This window comes from Taudactylus pleione, unplaced genomic scaffold (assembly GCF_031769625.1).
Source record: "Taudactylus pleione unplaced genomic scaffold, aTauple2 ptg000061l, whole genome shotgun sequence".
In the NCBI taxonomy this organism is placed as follows: domain Eukaryota; kingdom Metazoa; phylum Chordata; class Amphibia; order Anura; family Myobatrachidae; genus Taudactylus; species Taudactylus pleione.
The window spans coordinates 13,773,597-13,785,925 of NW_028284463.1; the positions used below are offsets into that span (position 1 = coordinate 13,773,597).

General features: G+C 47.2%; 1 protein-coding gene across 1 annotated transcript; it reads right to left on the reverse strand.

Annotated features, from left to right (window-relative positions):
• Positions 1–1,327: 1,327 nt before the first annotated feature.
• Positions 1,328–5,302, reverse strand: LOC148535079 (uncharacterized). Its single transcript, XM_088464500.1, has 4 exons — positions 4,925–5,302; positions 4,549–4,786; positions 3,514–3,689; positions 1,328–2,293 (listed from the first exon to the last, which is right to left on the reverse strand). The coding sequence occupies exons 1-4, from the start codon at positions 5,300–5,302 to the stop codon at positions 1,328–1,330; spliced, it is 1,758 nt and encodes a 585-aa protein (XP_088320626.1).
• Between the last annotated feature and the right edge of the window lie 7,027 nt (positions 5,303–12,329).

Genomic DNA, 12,329 nt, shown 5'->3' on the forward strand with positions numbered 1-12,329 from the left:
CTAGGCACGCCTCCACATCACCACAGCGCTTATAAAACTCCAATGCGGTGGCTCCAGGCCCATGTGGACCTTAATCTGGCACTGAAAAGATACACATGTATATAAGTCACCCATAGTTTTATTATTCTACCATACTTAAATCAAACTTATCCAACTAAAATAAAGACACTGACAACGATATAGATTTGCAAAAAAGAGGTCGCAGCCAAATTTATTGAAATCAGATTAGGAATTGAAATTGTAATGATCGAGCATGGTGGCGAAAAAGCAGTGCTAACTCGACTACAGCCCGTTTAAGAGTATTACTAAGAAGGAGGTGGAGAATCCACCACCCGATGTGAGCTGCCTTGAGTAGTACCATCCCCCCTTAATCTAGCACAGTGCTGATCCCTCCATAAGATGGAGACCTGGTCCTCCCCTAAGGCAGCAACCGACTCGCCTCTCTCAAAGGGGGGATGCTAGCCAAGTTCAGCTGCACTAAATTGAGCCGCCGAGGAGCACTGCTTTCCGCCAAAACGAGGTCCCTAGACAACGAACTGCCACCAGCTAACAGGACCACTAACTTCTACCCATGCCCGACAAAAGAGCCGAAACAAACAATGCCAAACCTTCTCCTGCCAAATGCACTCCATCCTCTCTGTAGAAGTCAACCTCCTCAAAACGTATACGGGGGTGTTTAATGACACGCCCTCCCAGACCCTCTACATGACGAGACACAGCAGCATTCAGTTTCCTCCTCACCCTATCCAAAGCCACGCCACCTTGCTCCCCTCGCCAAAACCTACGCGGAATAACCTCCGACCACACCAAATGCACCTGCGGCCAACGCTCGGCTATTATTTGAAAATCCCTTTTAATGGCCAGGATAACCTCAACACCCTTACAAGTGCCCAAATCATTGTCGCCTAAGTGGATGATCAAGCAATCCGGGGCACCCCATTTCTTCTCTGATTCCCAAAGAAGAGGCAACAAACCACTCCAACGAAAGCCTCGCACCCCGATCCAGCGTACATTACCGGGGCTATCACGAGCAAGGGGGTGCCTGCAAGCCCAAAACACATATGAATGGCCTACGATCCACACCCTATCAAACACCCTACCACCACCTGTAAGGGGAAATTATTTAAAAGAACGTTAGTTTTAATTCGAATTTCAAGTAACCAACAACAAGGTCGGGGAAACTGAGTTATTTGAGTGACCCAGATGGAGGTGAACAACACCAAAACCTCAATGGAGGGCAAAAGGTGAAAAGAACTCCAATCCCCCCTAGCGGCGGGTAGCTTAAGGCACTGCGTTTCCCAAAAAACAAACTCGCCAGATGCGCTGTCTAATTAGGCAGCATGTCACCTCTCACGTAACCTTTATAAGCGGAAGACCTCCAACGACCCAACCGTTTGATTGCGTCGCTGGAAGAGCCCGCTGCTGCCGCACAAGTAGCTGCGCCAATCCTAAACGAATGTGTGCCGTAAACCTCAACCGGCAAATCAAGCACTACCAAACAGCGCTTAAAAATTGCAGAAAACTGAAAACGTGTCAGTGGCGAAAGGTCCTCACGAACTAGCCATTGCAAACCGCCTTGCGGACGCTGAGAATTGTAATGCCTAGCTATGGTTACTGGACATATGCTCGGGTCCGGATGCGCAGGGATCGACAGCCAATGTCCCCTACCTAATTGGTCGGTCTTTGATCTTTGAATTTTGAGCAAGATCAAATCCGACTTAACCATCACGTTATTCAAAAGAATCCCCGAGCTTGTTGCTCTCTTGCTAGCGGCCGCCAACTCGCCTACCCGCAGCGCTCCGAAAAATGCCAACACAAAAGCTAATTGAAACAAAAAGGATTCATACTGCCCCAAGGCTACTCCTGCTACTGCCACCAGGAGATTTCTCAACAAACCGGTGTCAACCGGCCTCCGAGAGTCACCTGGCCCTGCCTGCTCTCTAGCCCAACCTTTTAAAGCCTTGGCCAGAAGGAACGACTTGGTTGGGTCTACCAAACCACGCAAGCGCGAAAAATACGAGATGCCGGCTAAGGCACCGGACATTGCGGCCTTAGACCGGCCCCGCTCGTGCCACCTCCAAACAAATTGCAACATGCTATCCTCAATATTCTTACCCCGATCTACTTCAGCTAAGAAAGCCAGCCACGAATCCCACGCTGCCGTATATGACTTTAAGGTGCTCGGTGCCAAAGCTCTCAACGCGAGTCCATCGATGCCGGCCCGATGATCTGCCAGACATGAGCGGGACAAGGTAAGCCCTGGGCGCTGGCTGCAGGCGCCAATGCCCTGAACCTAGTCCATTGAAAACGAGACAAAGCATCCGCTATCTCGTTCTCAACGCCAGGGACGTGCCGAGCCCTGAAATCAATGTTCCCCTTTAGACACAAAAGTATCAGATGCCTCAGTAAACTGAGAGCCTGAGGGAAGACTGACCTCTGATTGTTAATGGCCTGGACTACCCCCAAGTTATCGCACCAGAAACTTATGCTACGATTGCTAAGCTGCGCAGCCCAAATCTCTACCGCCACTACAATCGGGAAAAGCTCCAAAAGGAGCATATTAGATGTCAAACCGGCGTCCTGCCAGCTTTTCGCCCATGGCTCCGCGCACCACTGCCCCTCGAAAAATGCCCCAAAACCGCAAGCTCCGGACGCATCCGTATAAAGCTGGAGTTCAGAGTTGGCCACCAATTTGGGTAACCAAATCCTCACACTATTGAAATCCCGTAAAAAGGCACACCACAAACGCACGTCCTCCTTAAGCTCCCTAGTCAAACAAATTAAATGGTGCGCCTTTTTAACGCCCGCCGTGGCCCTCTCCAACCGACGGCAGAAGATCCTACCCATAGGAATCACTCGGCAAGAAAAATTAAGTAGGCCGAGTAACGACTGCAACTGCCTCAATGAAATTTTCTTTGCAGAGAGGCAGAGCCCTAAATACTCCCGCATCTTACTGACTTTATCCTGGGGCAATCGACATAAACCCATCACGGTATCAATCTCGATACCTAAATAGGACAAAACTGTGGTAGGCCCTTCTGTCTTCTTCGTCGCAATGGGCACGCCCATAGCGCGAAAAAGAGCCTGCACTGATAAAAGCAGCTCGCTGCAGACACCGCTATCAGCTGGACCAACTAATAAAAAATCATCTAAGTAATGGGCTATCCCAGTTTTTCCCGAACCCACTCGAATGCACCATTGCAAAAATGAGCTAAAGCACTCGAAAAAGGCACAGGAAATGGAACAACCCATTGGCAAACATTTGTCCACGAAATATGAACCCTCGAACTTAAAACCCATGAACCTAAAAGAGTCGGGGTGCAATGGAAGTAACCTGAAAGCCGACTCTATGTCTATTTTTGCCAATAGCGCTCCCCTACCAAACCCCTGCACTATCCGGAGGGCGTCCTCGAAAGATTGGTAAGTGACGCTGCAGTCCCTCGGGTCCAGAGCGTCTTTAACTGATCCTCCCTCCGGGTAGGACAAGTGCTGAATCAGCCGAAATTTACCCACCTCCTTCTTGGGCACAACTCCCAAGGGAGCAATGCACAAATCCACTAAAGGAGGAGATGAGAAAGGGCCAACCATGCGGCCCAATTCCACCTCCGCCATCACTTTGGCTCTCACAATATCAGGATAATCCCTAGCCGATTTAAGGTTCCTTTTTGCTAACGCTGCAACTGACCTAACTATTGGCAAACGAAAACCCTCCTGAAAACCTTGCAATAAAAAGGCTGCTTCCGCCCTAAGCGGGTAGCGGCCCAACCACCTCTCCAACACATCTAACTGTATTGGCGAAGCGGCTCTATTTAGCAGCTCGCTGCTCGCCCTGTCCCGCTGCCTGCCCGCCTGTGCGCCTGCACTCTTTAACTGCGTGATTGCCTCCACACGACAGACAGACATGCTTAAAACGGCAGCTTGCTCCTCTGTTACACTGCCCGTTATTAAAGGCAAAGCACTTTCCCTTTCCTGCCGTGTTGAAACCTGGGCGGGCAACAAAGGGCTGCTTACGGCCCACTGGTGCTTCCGTGGTGGGTTTGTTCTGCTGAGTGACCTCAAGCCAGACCTCCACGTCCTTATAGCCGAAGCTAAGAATTTTCTGGCCATCCTGCTTCTTACGGAAAGCCTCGTCATATTGCCGCCACACATTATGCCTAGCGGACAACTGAATGCTGTGAACGAGGTGTAAGTACTTCAGGATGTTCAGAAACTCGGCAGGCCTAGTCTCAGTGTAGCAAGCCGCAAATATATACATCCCGCAAAGCCAATTGGCGTAGCTGCACCGCGCCTCCTCCGCTGCTGCCCCCCCAGATTTAGCTGTATCCAAAGCTTTTTTGGCGTCATGCGTAATGGCAAACATGTCTACGTATTTGCCCTTTCTAATACGCTCCCTCACTTTCGACCTAACGCCTCTTAAAATGGCAGTGTTAGAGCAGTGTACGGCATCACCCGTCGCATCCGGAACCGAGCTGCCTGCAGAACTACGCGCTCTATTCGGGCTTTTACGCTTCCCTTTCAATTGCTGAACGAAATAGCGCATTAGCTTACGCGGTTTATCTACTGAACTGGAAGAGTCGGAGGAATCCTCCGAGTGTGACAAATCTATGTGGCTGTGGTGCAATGGTATCTCACCTGCTCCGGAAGTCGACGGGGTAGCTGACGCCACGGCGGAAACCGCCTCCTGACTTGCGCCGCGTGGCATGTCCATCACGTTCGGGTTTGACGACGGCTGGGCATCCTCTGTAGACACAGCATCACCAGCAATGACGGCCGAAGCAGATGGACCCTGTGGACTTGTAACAACAGTGTTAGACACAATCTCGTGTGCAACAGAGGCCGCTGCGGGGGCTTGGGTCGGGACCACTGCGGACGGGGAAGCCCTCGCCTACGCGTGGCTTGAGCATGGGGGGGTGGGTGGCCTAACCGGAGGAGGGGCCGCTGGCAGAGGGGTTTGCTGAATTGGGTCCTGCCTGACAACATAGTCTGGCGCCTGGTGAGAAACCAGATGCTGCAAGCGGAACCATGAAGGGGCAGAATAAAATTGCTGTCCCGCATAGGGCGGCATCACCTGGTGCATGAACTGACCCGCCGCCTGAGACAGCCGCGGGTCGAAGCACTGCTGCGGAAACGCTGGAGGGACGGTTGGGAGCACTTGCTGCGCTAAGCCCTGAGCAAAATAAGGGGACCACTGCGCCCCCAATGCCGGGCTGTGCAAAGGCAAATTATGCCGCGCAGGGCCATAAAACGCAATGCTGGGCGCCTGCGGCAATGGCGCCGCGAGAGGTAGCACATACTGCGGCATAATGGGGGTGCTACGAGTGGAGACACTGCCGTGTCCATCCGCAGCAGCACTACGCCTAATAGGGGAAGCCTGCAACCCTGCGGGGCTGGAGAAAAGCACATTATCCGAGGGGGTTTGTGCTCTGCTAGGGGTGTTGCGCCCCGTCCTCCCTGCCCCTAAAGCAGTGGAGGTAGTTGAAAAAGGGCTGCGCAAACGCTGTGGCTCTGCAGGCGCCTGGGTAACAATGCATGCGGGGCCGGGTGCTGGGGTCAGCGAACCCGCCTTCCCCAAGTCCCGACAGCCGGCGGCCATTAACGCAGGGCTCTGCAAGCCCTGCACATCTAAAATGGCCGCCACCGTAATGTGGGCGGGGCCAACGACGGGAGCCGCGGCTACCGCAGCAATTCTCCCGCCGCCAGCCCTTGTTATATTAAAGGCATGGGGGGAAGGACCCCCCCGGCAGGCCACCCAGACCTGGGGGCCCGGCGGTGAGGGCGCAAAGCCTCTTATCCCCGAGCTGCCAGCCGAGTCCTGGCGGCCGGCGGCCATTAACGCAGGGCTCTGCAGGCCCTGCTCTCCTAAAATGGCCGCCGCCATCTGAGCGGGGCCAGCGACGGGAGCCGCGATTGCCGTGGCAACGCTCCCGCCGCCAACCCCTGGTGACTATGATGGGCTCGGGGAAGGGCCCCCACCGCGGGCCAGCCAGACTTGCAGGCCCGACGGTGAGGGCGCGAGGACGCCGGTGCCCGCGCTGATGACATACGCGCGGGCGCAGTGCGCGCACCGCGCGTGTAAGGGGAAGCGGCGGCCACTGCAAGCGGCCTGGCTGCATCGGCCAGCCTCTGGGGGGGGGGCATTGCGGCGCGGGTGCGGCATGATGGATTGGCAAAAGATGGTGGGGGGGTGTAATAAGAGCAAACAGGGGGGGTGAGGAGCGTGTAGGAAAGGGGGGGGGGTACACTATGAGACAGATAAATGAAGGAGAAACAATAGAGAAGAGGAAGGAATTATATGGTAGAAAAAAAAGGTAAAACAACAATAGCAGGAATAATAGCTTAGTCTTATGACACTGAGGTACTTATCCAGAGGAGATCACAACTGGAAAAGAGAAAGCTGACTCCTCCCAGCGCCCTAATATTCATAAATAGAGCCCGCCCAAACAGGTCCCTGATAGGCTGTCACTACTGATTGACCCACTAACCTAACCTATAACAAGACTGCAACCCCCAAACCAGTTTTAACCAGTATTAGCACAATAAAAAACAGGGTGCTTATGTCCTCTCATGCTTATTCTAGCATTCGCGTGCTTTTATAATAACAAGGGGGGGAAAATATGCCACATAAGTTAAAAAATATGCCCTTATAAGGGGGGGAAACATGCCCATATAAGGGGAAAACCTTGCCCATATAAGGGGGAAACCTTGCCCACCAGCAACACTTATGACATCACAATTGGATGATGACATTAGTAAGGGTCATAGATAAAGCCAACCCCTTGCCTATATAAGGGGAGGTCTCTGGCCACAAGACATCAGTCTCCCACAGGAGCAGCAGGACTAGCAGAACCTCAGAGCCTAAGGAAAGGAAACAAACATCTTGCCACAGGAGGAGAGGTAAGTATATTATGGTGTGTACGTAGGTTGCTGTATTTTATAATTATTAGATGCTTGTTATGTATCGATCCTTATGCTGATGTGTCGTGTTCTCCCCTTTACTTCCCCTCCTCCTAACCTCTGTTTGCTCCTTTCTTTCCTATCAAATATTTTGATTAGGTTTTTCTCTGTTTGTTATTGTTTTCAAAATTTGCTCTGTGTTGGGCTTTTGCGGCCCCTTTTTTCTGTACTAGTTTGTATTTTGACTGACCATTTCAAATAAAGAATTATTAAAAAAAAATGTTTGTATTCTCATTACCGTTCCAAAAATGTAGTACCTCAATGTAGTATATATATATATATATATATATATATATACATACACACACTTGTGTGTGTATATATATTTGCCACAATCGCTACAATAACAGTTGCCACATTCTGTAACACCCACCCACAATCTTTGCAACATTCGCCAAAAAAGTTGCCACAACAACCCACAAGCTCCACAACAATAATAAAAAAAGTTGCCACTATCGCAGCAACAACAAAAACAGTCCACAATCGCCGTAACTACCACCCACAATCAAAACAAAATTAAAAAACTTGCTACAACAAAAATAACCCACAATCACCACTTCAACAGTTGCGACATTCGTTGCAACAAAAACAAACCACAATAGCTGTAGCAACCACACACACTCGCAGCAACAACAAAAAGCAATCGTGACTACAACCCACAATCGCTGCATCAACAGTTGCTACAATCGCTGCAAGAAAAAGAATCATCAATCACCGCAACAATTGAAACAATCACCACAATAACAACCCGCAATCTCTACAACAAAAGCAGCAGCCTATAATCTCCACAACAACAGTTGATGCAACCGCCACGACAACCAACAATCAGAACAGCTTATAATCACCACAATCACAATTACAACCCGCAATTGCCGCAACAAAATTTGCCACAATCGGCGCAACAACAAAAACAATTCACAATCGCCGCAACCACCCACAATCACAACAAATAAACCCAATCGCTACAACAAAAACAACCCACAATCGCAGCAATTACAACAACCCACATAAGCCGAATCAACAGTTGCTACATTTCGCCACAACAAAATCAATCCACAATCGCTGCAACCACCCACAATCACAGCAACAAAAAATATCAATCGCTACTACAAAAACAACCCACAATTGCCACAATTACAATCCACAATTGCTGCATCAACAGTTGCTACATTCGCCACAACTACAAAAACAATCCACAATAGCCGCAACAACCAACCACAATCGCCACAACAGTTGCCACAATAATAACCTACAATCTCTACAACAAAAGCAACAACCTACAATCTCCACAACAACAGTTGATGCAACCACTGCAATAACCATTAATTCCAACAGTTTATAATCACCACAATCGCCGCAACTACAACAACCCGCAATCACCGCATCAACAGTTGCTACATTCGCCGCAAGAAAAACAATCCACAATAGCCGCAACAACCAACCACAAGCGCCACAACAATTGCCACAATAACAACCTGTAATCTCTACAACAACAAAAGCAGCAACCTATAATCTACACAACAACGGTTAGCGACAACCAACAGTCACAACAGCTTATAATCACCACAATTTAACAACTACAAACCGCAAATCCCGCTACAAATGTTGCCACAATAAGCGCAACAACAAAAATAATCTGCAATCGCCTCCATGGCGATACATTCTGTGTAGACCACACCCACACACTAGGCATGCCCCCACATCACAAGTCACACTACTGCAGCGCTGGTCACACCCCCTGTGGTGGCACACAATAGGCCCTTCATAAATTTCAGCTCTAGGCCCATGTGGACCTAAATCTGGCACTGAAAAGATGCACATGTATGTTATAATAACAAGGGGGGAAAACATGCCACATAAGTTAAAAAAAACATGCCCTTATAAGGGGGGGAAACATGCCCATATAAGGTGAAAACCTTGCCTATATAAGGGGAAAACCTTGCCCACCAGCCACTCTTATGACATCACAATTGGATGATGACATTAGTAAGGGTCATAGATAAAGCAATCCCTTGCCTATATAAGGGGAGGTCTCTGGCCACAAGACATCAGTCTCCCACAGGAGCAGCAGGACTAGCAGAACCTCAGAGCCTAAGGAAAGAAAACAAACATCTTGCCACAGGAGGAGAGGTAAGTATAATATGGTGTGTACGTAGGTTGCTGTATTTTATAATTATTAGATGCTTGTTATGTATCGATCCTTATGCTGATGTGTCGTGTTCTCCCCTTTACTTCCCCTCCTCCTAACCTCTGTTTGCTCCTTTCTTTCCTATCAAATATTTTGATTAGGTTTTTCTCTGTTTGTTATTGTTTTAAAAATTTGGTCTGTGTTGGGCTTTTGTGGCCCCTTTTTTCTGTACTAATTTGTATTTTTACTGACCATTTCAAATAAAGAATTATTTAAAAAAAATTTGTATTCTCATTACCGTTCCAAAAATGTAGTACCTCAATGTAGTATATATATATATATATATATATATATACATACATACACACACACTTGTGTGTGTATATATATATGCAACAATTGCTACAATAACAGTTGCCACATTCTGTAACACCCACCCACAATCTTTGCAACATTCGCCAAAAAAGTTGCCACAACAACCCACAAGCTCCACAACAATAATAAAGAAAAGTTGCCACTATCTCCGCAACAACAAAAACAGTCCACAATCGCCGTAACTACCACCCACAATCACAACAAAATTAAAAAACTTGCTACAACAAAAATAACTCACAATCACCACTTCAACAGTTGCGACATTCGTTGCAACAAAAACAAACCACAATAGCTGTAGCAACCACCCACACTCGCAGCAACAACAAAAAATCAATCGTGACTACAACCCACAATCGCCGCATCAACAGTTGCTACAATCGCTGCAAGAAAAAGAATCCACAATCACCGCAACAATTGAAACAATTACCACAATAACAACCCGCAATCTCTACAACAAAAGCAGCAGCCTATAATCTCCACAACAACAGTTGATGCAACCGCCGCGACAACCAACAATCGCAACAGCTTATAATCACCACAATCACAATTACAACCCGCAATTGCCGCAACAAAATTTGCCACAATCGGCGCAACAACAAAAACAATTCACAATCGCCGCAACCACCCACAATCACAACAACAAATAAACCCAATCGCTACAACAAAAACAACCCACAATCGCAGCAATTACAACAACCCACATAAGCCGAATCAACAGTTGCTACATTTCGCCACAACAAAATCAGTCCACAATCGCTGCAACCACCCACAATCACAGCAACAAAAAAATCAATCACTACTACAAAAACAACCCACAATTGCCACAATTGCCACAATTACAATCCACAATTGCTGCATCAACAGTTGCTACATTCGCCACAACTACAAAAACAATCCACAATAGCCGCAACAACCAACCACAATCGCCACAACAGTTGCCACAATAATAACCTACAATCTCTACAACAAAAGCAACAACCTACAATCTCCACAACAACAGCTGATGCAACCACTGCAATAACCATTAATTCCAACAGTTTATAATCACCACAATCGCCGCAACTACAACAACCCGCAATCACCGCATCAACAGTTGCTACATTCGCCGCAAGAAAAACAATCCACAATAGCCGCAACAACCAACCACAAGCGCCACAACAATTGCCACAATAACAACCTGCAATCTCTACAACAACAAAAGCAGCAACCTATAATCTACACAACAACGGTTAGCGACAACCAACAGTCACAACAGCTTATAATCACCACAATTTAACAACTACAAACTGCAAATCCCGCTACAAATGTTGCCACAATAAGCGCAACAACAAAAATAATCTGCAATCGCCTCCATGGCGATACATTCTGTGTAGACCACACCCACACACTAGGCATGCCCCCACATCACCAGTCACACTACTGCAGCGCTGGTCACATCCCCTGTGGTGGCACACAATAGGCCCTTCATAAATTTCAGCTCTAGGCCCATGTGGACCTAAATCTGGCACTGAAAAGATGCACATGTATGTTATAATAACAAGAGGGGAAAACATGCCACATAAGTTAAAAAAAACATGCCCTTATAAGGGGGAAACATGCCCATATAAGGAGAAAACCTTGCCTATATATAAGGGGAAAACCTTGCCCACCAGCCACTCTTATCACATCACAATTGGATGATGACATTAGTAAGGGTCATAGATAAAGCCAACCCCTTGCCTATATAAGGGGAGGTCTCTGGCCACAAGACATCAATCTCCCACAGGAGCAGCAGGACTAGCAGAACCTCAGAGCCTAAGGTAAGGAAACGAACATCTTGCCACAGGAGGAGAGGTAAGTATATTATGGTGTGTACGTAGGTTGCTGTATTTTATAATTATTAGATGCTTGTTATGTATCGATCCTTATGCATTGCTGATGTGACGTGTTCTCCCCTTTACTTCCCCTCCTCCTAACCTCTGTTTGCTCCTTTCTTCCTATCAAATATTTTGATTAGGTTTTTCTCTGTTTATTATTGTTTTAAAAATTTGGACTGTATTGGGCTTTTGTGGCCCCTTTTTTTCTGTACTAATTTGTATTTTGATTGACCATTTCAAATAAAGAATTATTAAAAACAAATGTTTGTATTCTCATTACCGTTACAATTTAGTCCTCAAAAAATTTAGTCGACGATTACTTTAAGTCTAAATTTTCATCGAAAAAATTAACACTGTGAGCTCAATGTAGTATAGATATATCTATATATATATTTATAGATATATATATATATACATACACACACATTTGTGTGTATATATATTTGCCACAATCGCTACAATAACAGTTGCCACATTCTGTAACACCCACCCACAATCTTTGCAACATTCGCCAAAACAGTTGCCACAACAACCCACAATCTCCACAATAATAAAAAAAGGTTGCCACTATCGCCGCAACAACAAAACAGTCCACAATCGCCGTAACTACCACCCACAATAACAACAAAATTAAACAACTTGCTACAACAAAAATAACCCACAATCACCACTTCAACAGTTGCTACATTTGCTGCAACATAAACAAACCACAATAGCTTTAGCAACCACCCACACTCACAGCAACAACAAAAAATCAATCGTGACTACAACCCTCAATCGCCGCATCAACAGTTGCTACAATCGCTGCAAGAAAAAGAATCCACAATCGCCGCAACAATTGAAACAATCTCCACAATAACAACCCGCAATCTCTACAACAAAAGCAGCAGTCTATAATCTCCACAACAACAGTTGATGCAACCGCCGCGACAACCAACAATCGCAACAGCTTATAATCACCACAATCACCACAACTACAACCCGCAATTGCCGCAACAAAAGTTGCCACAATCGGC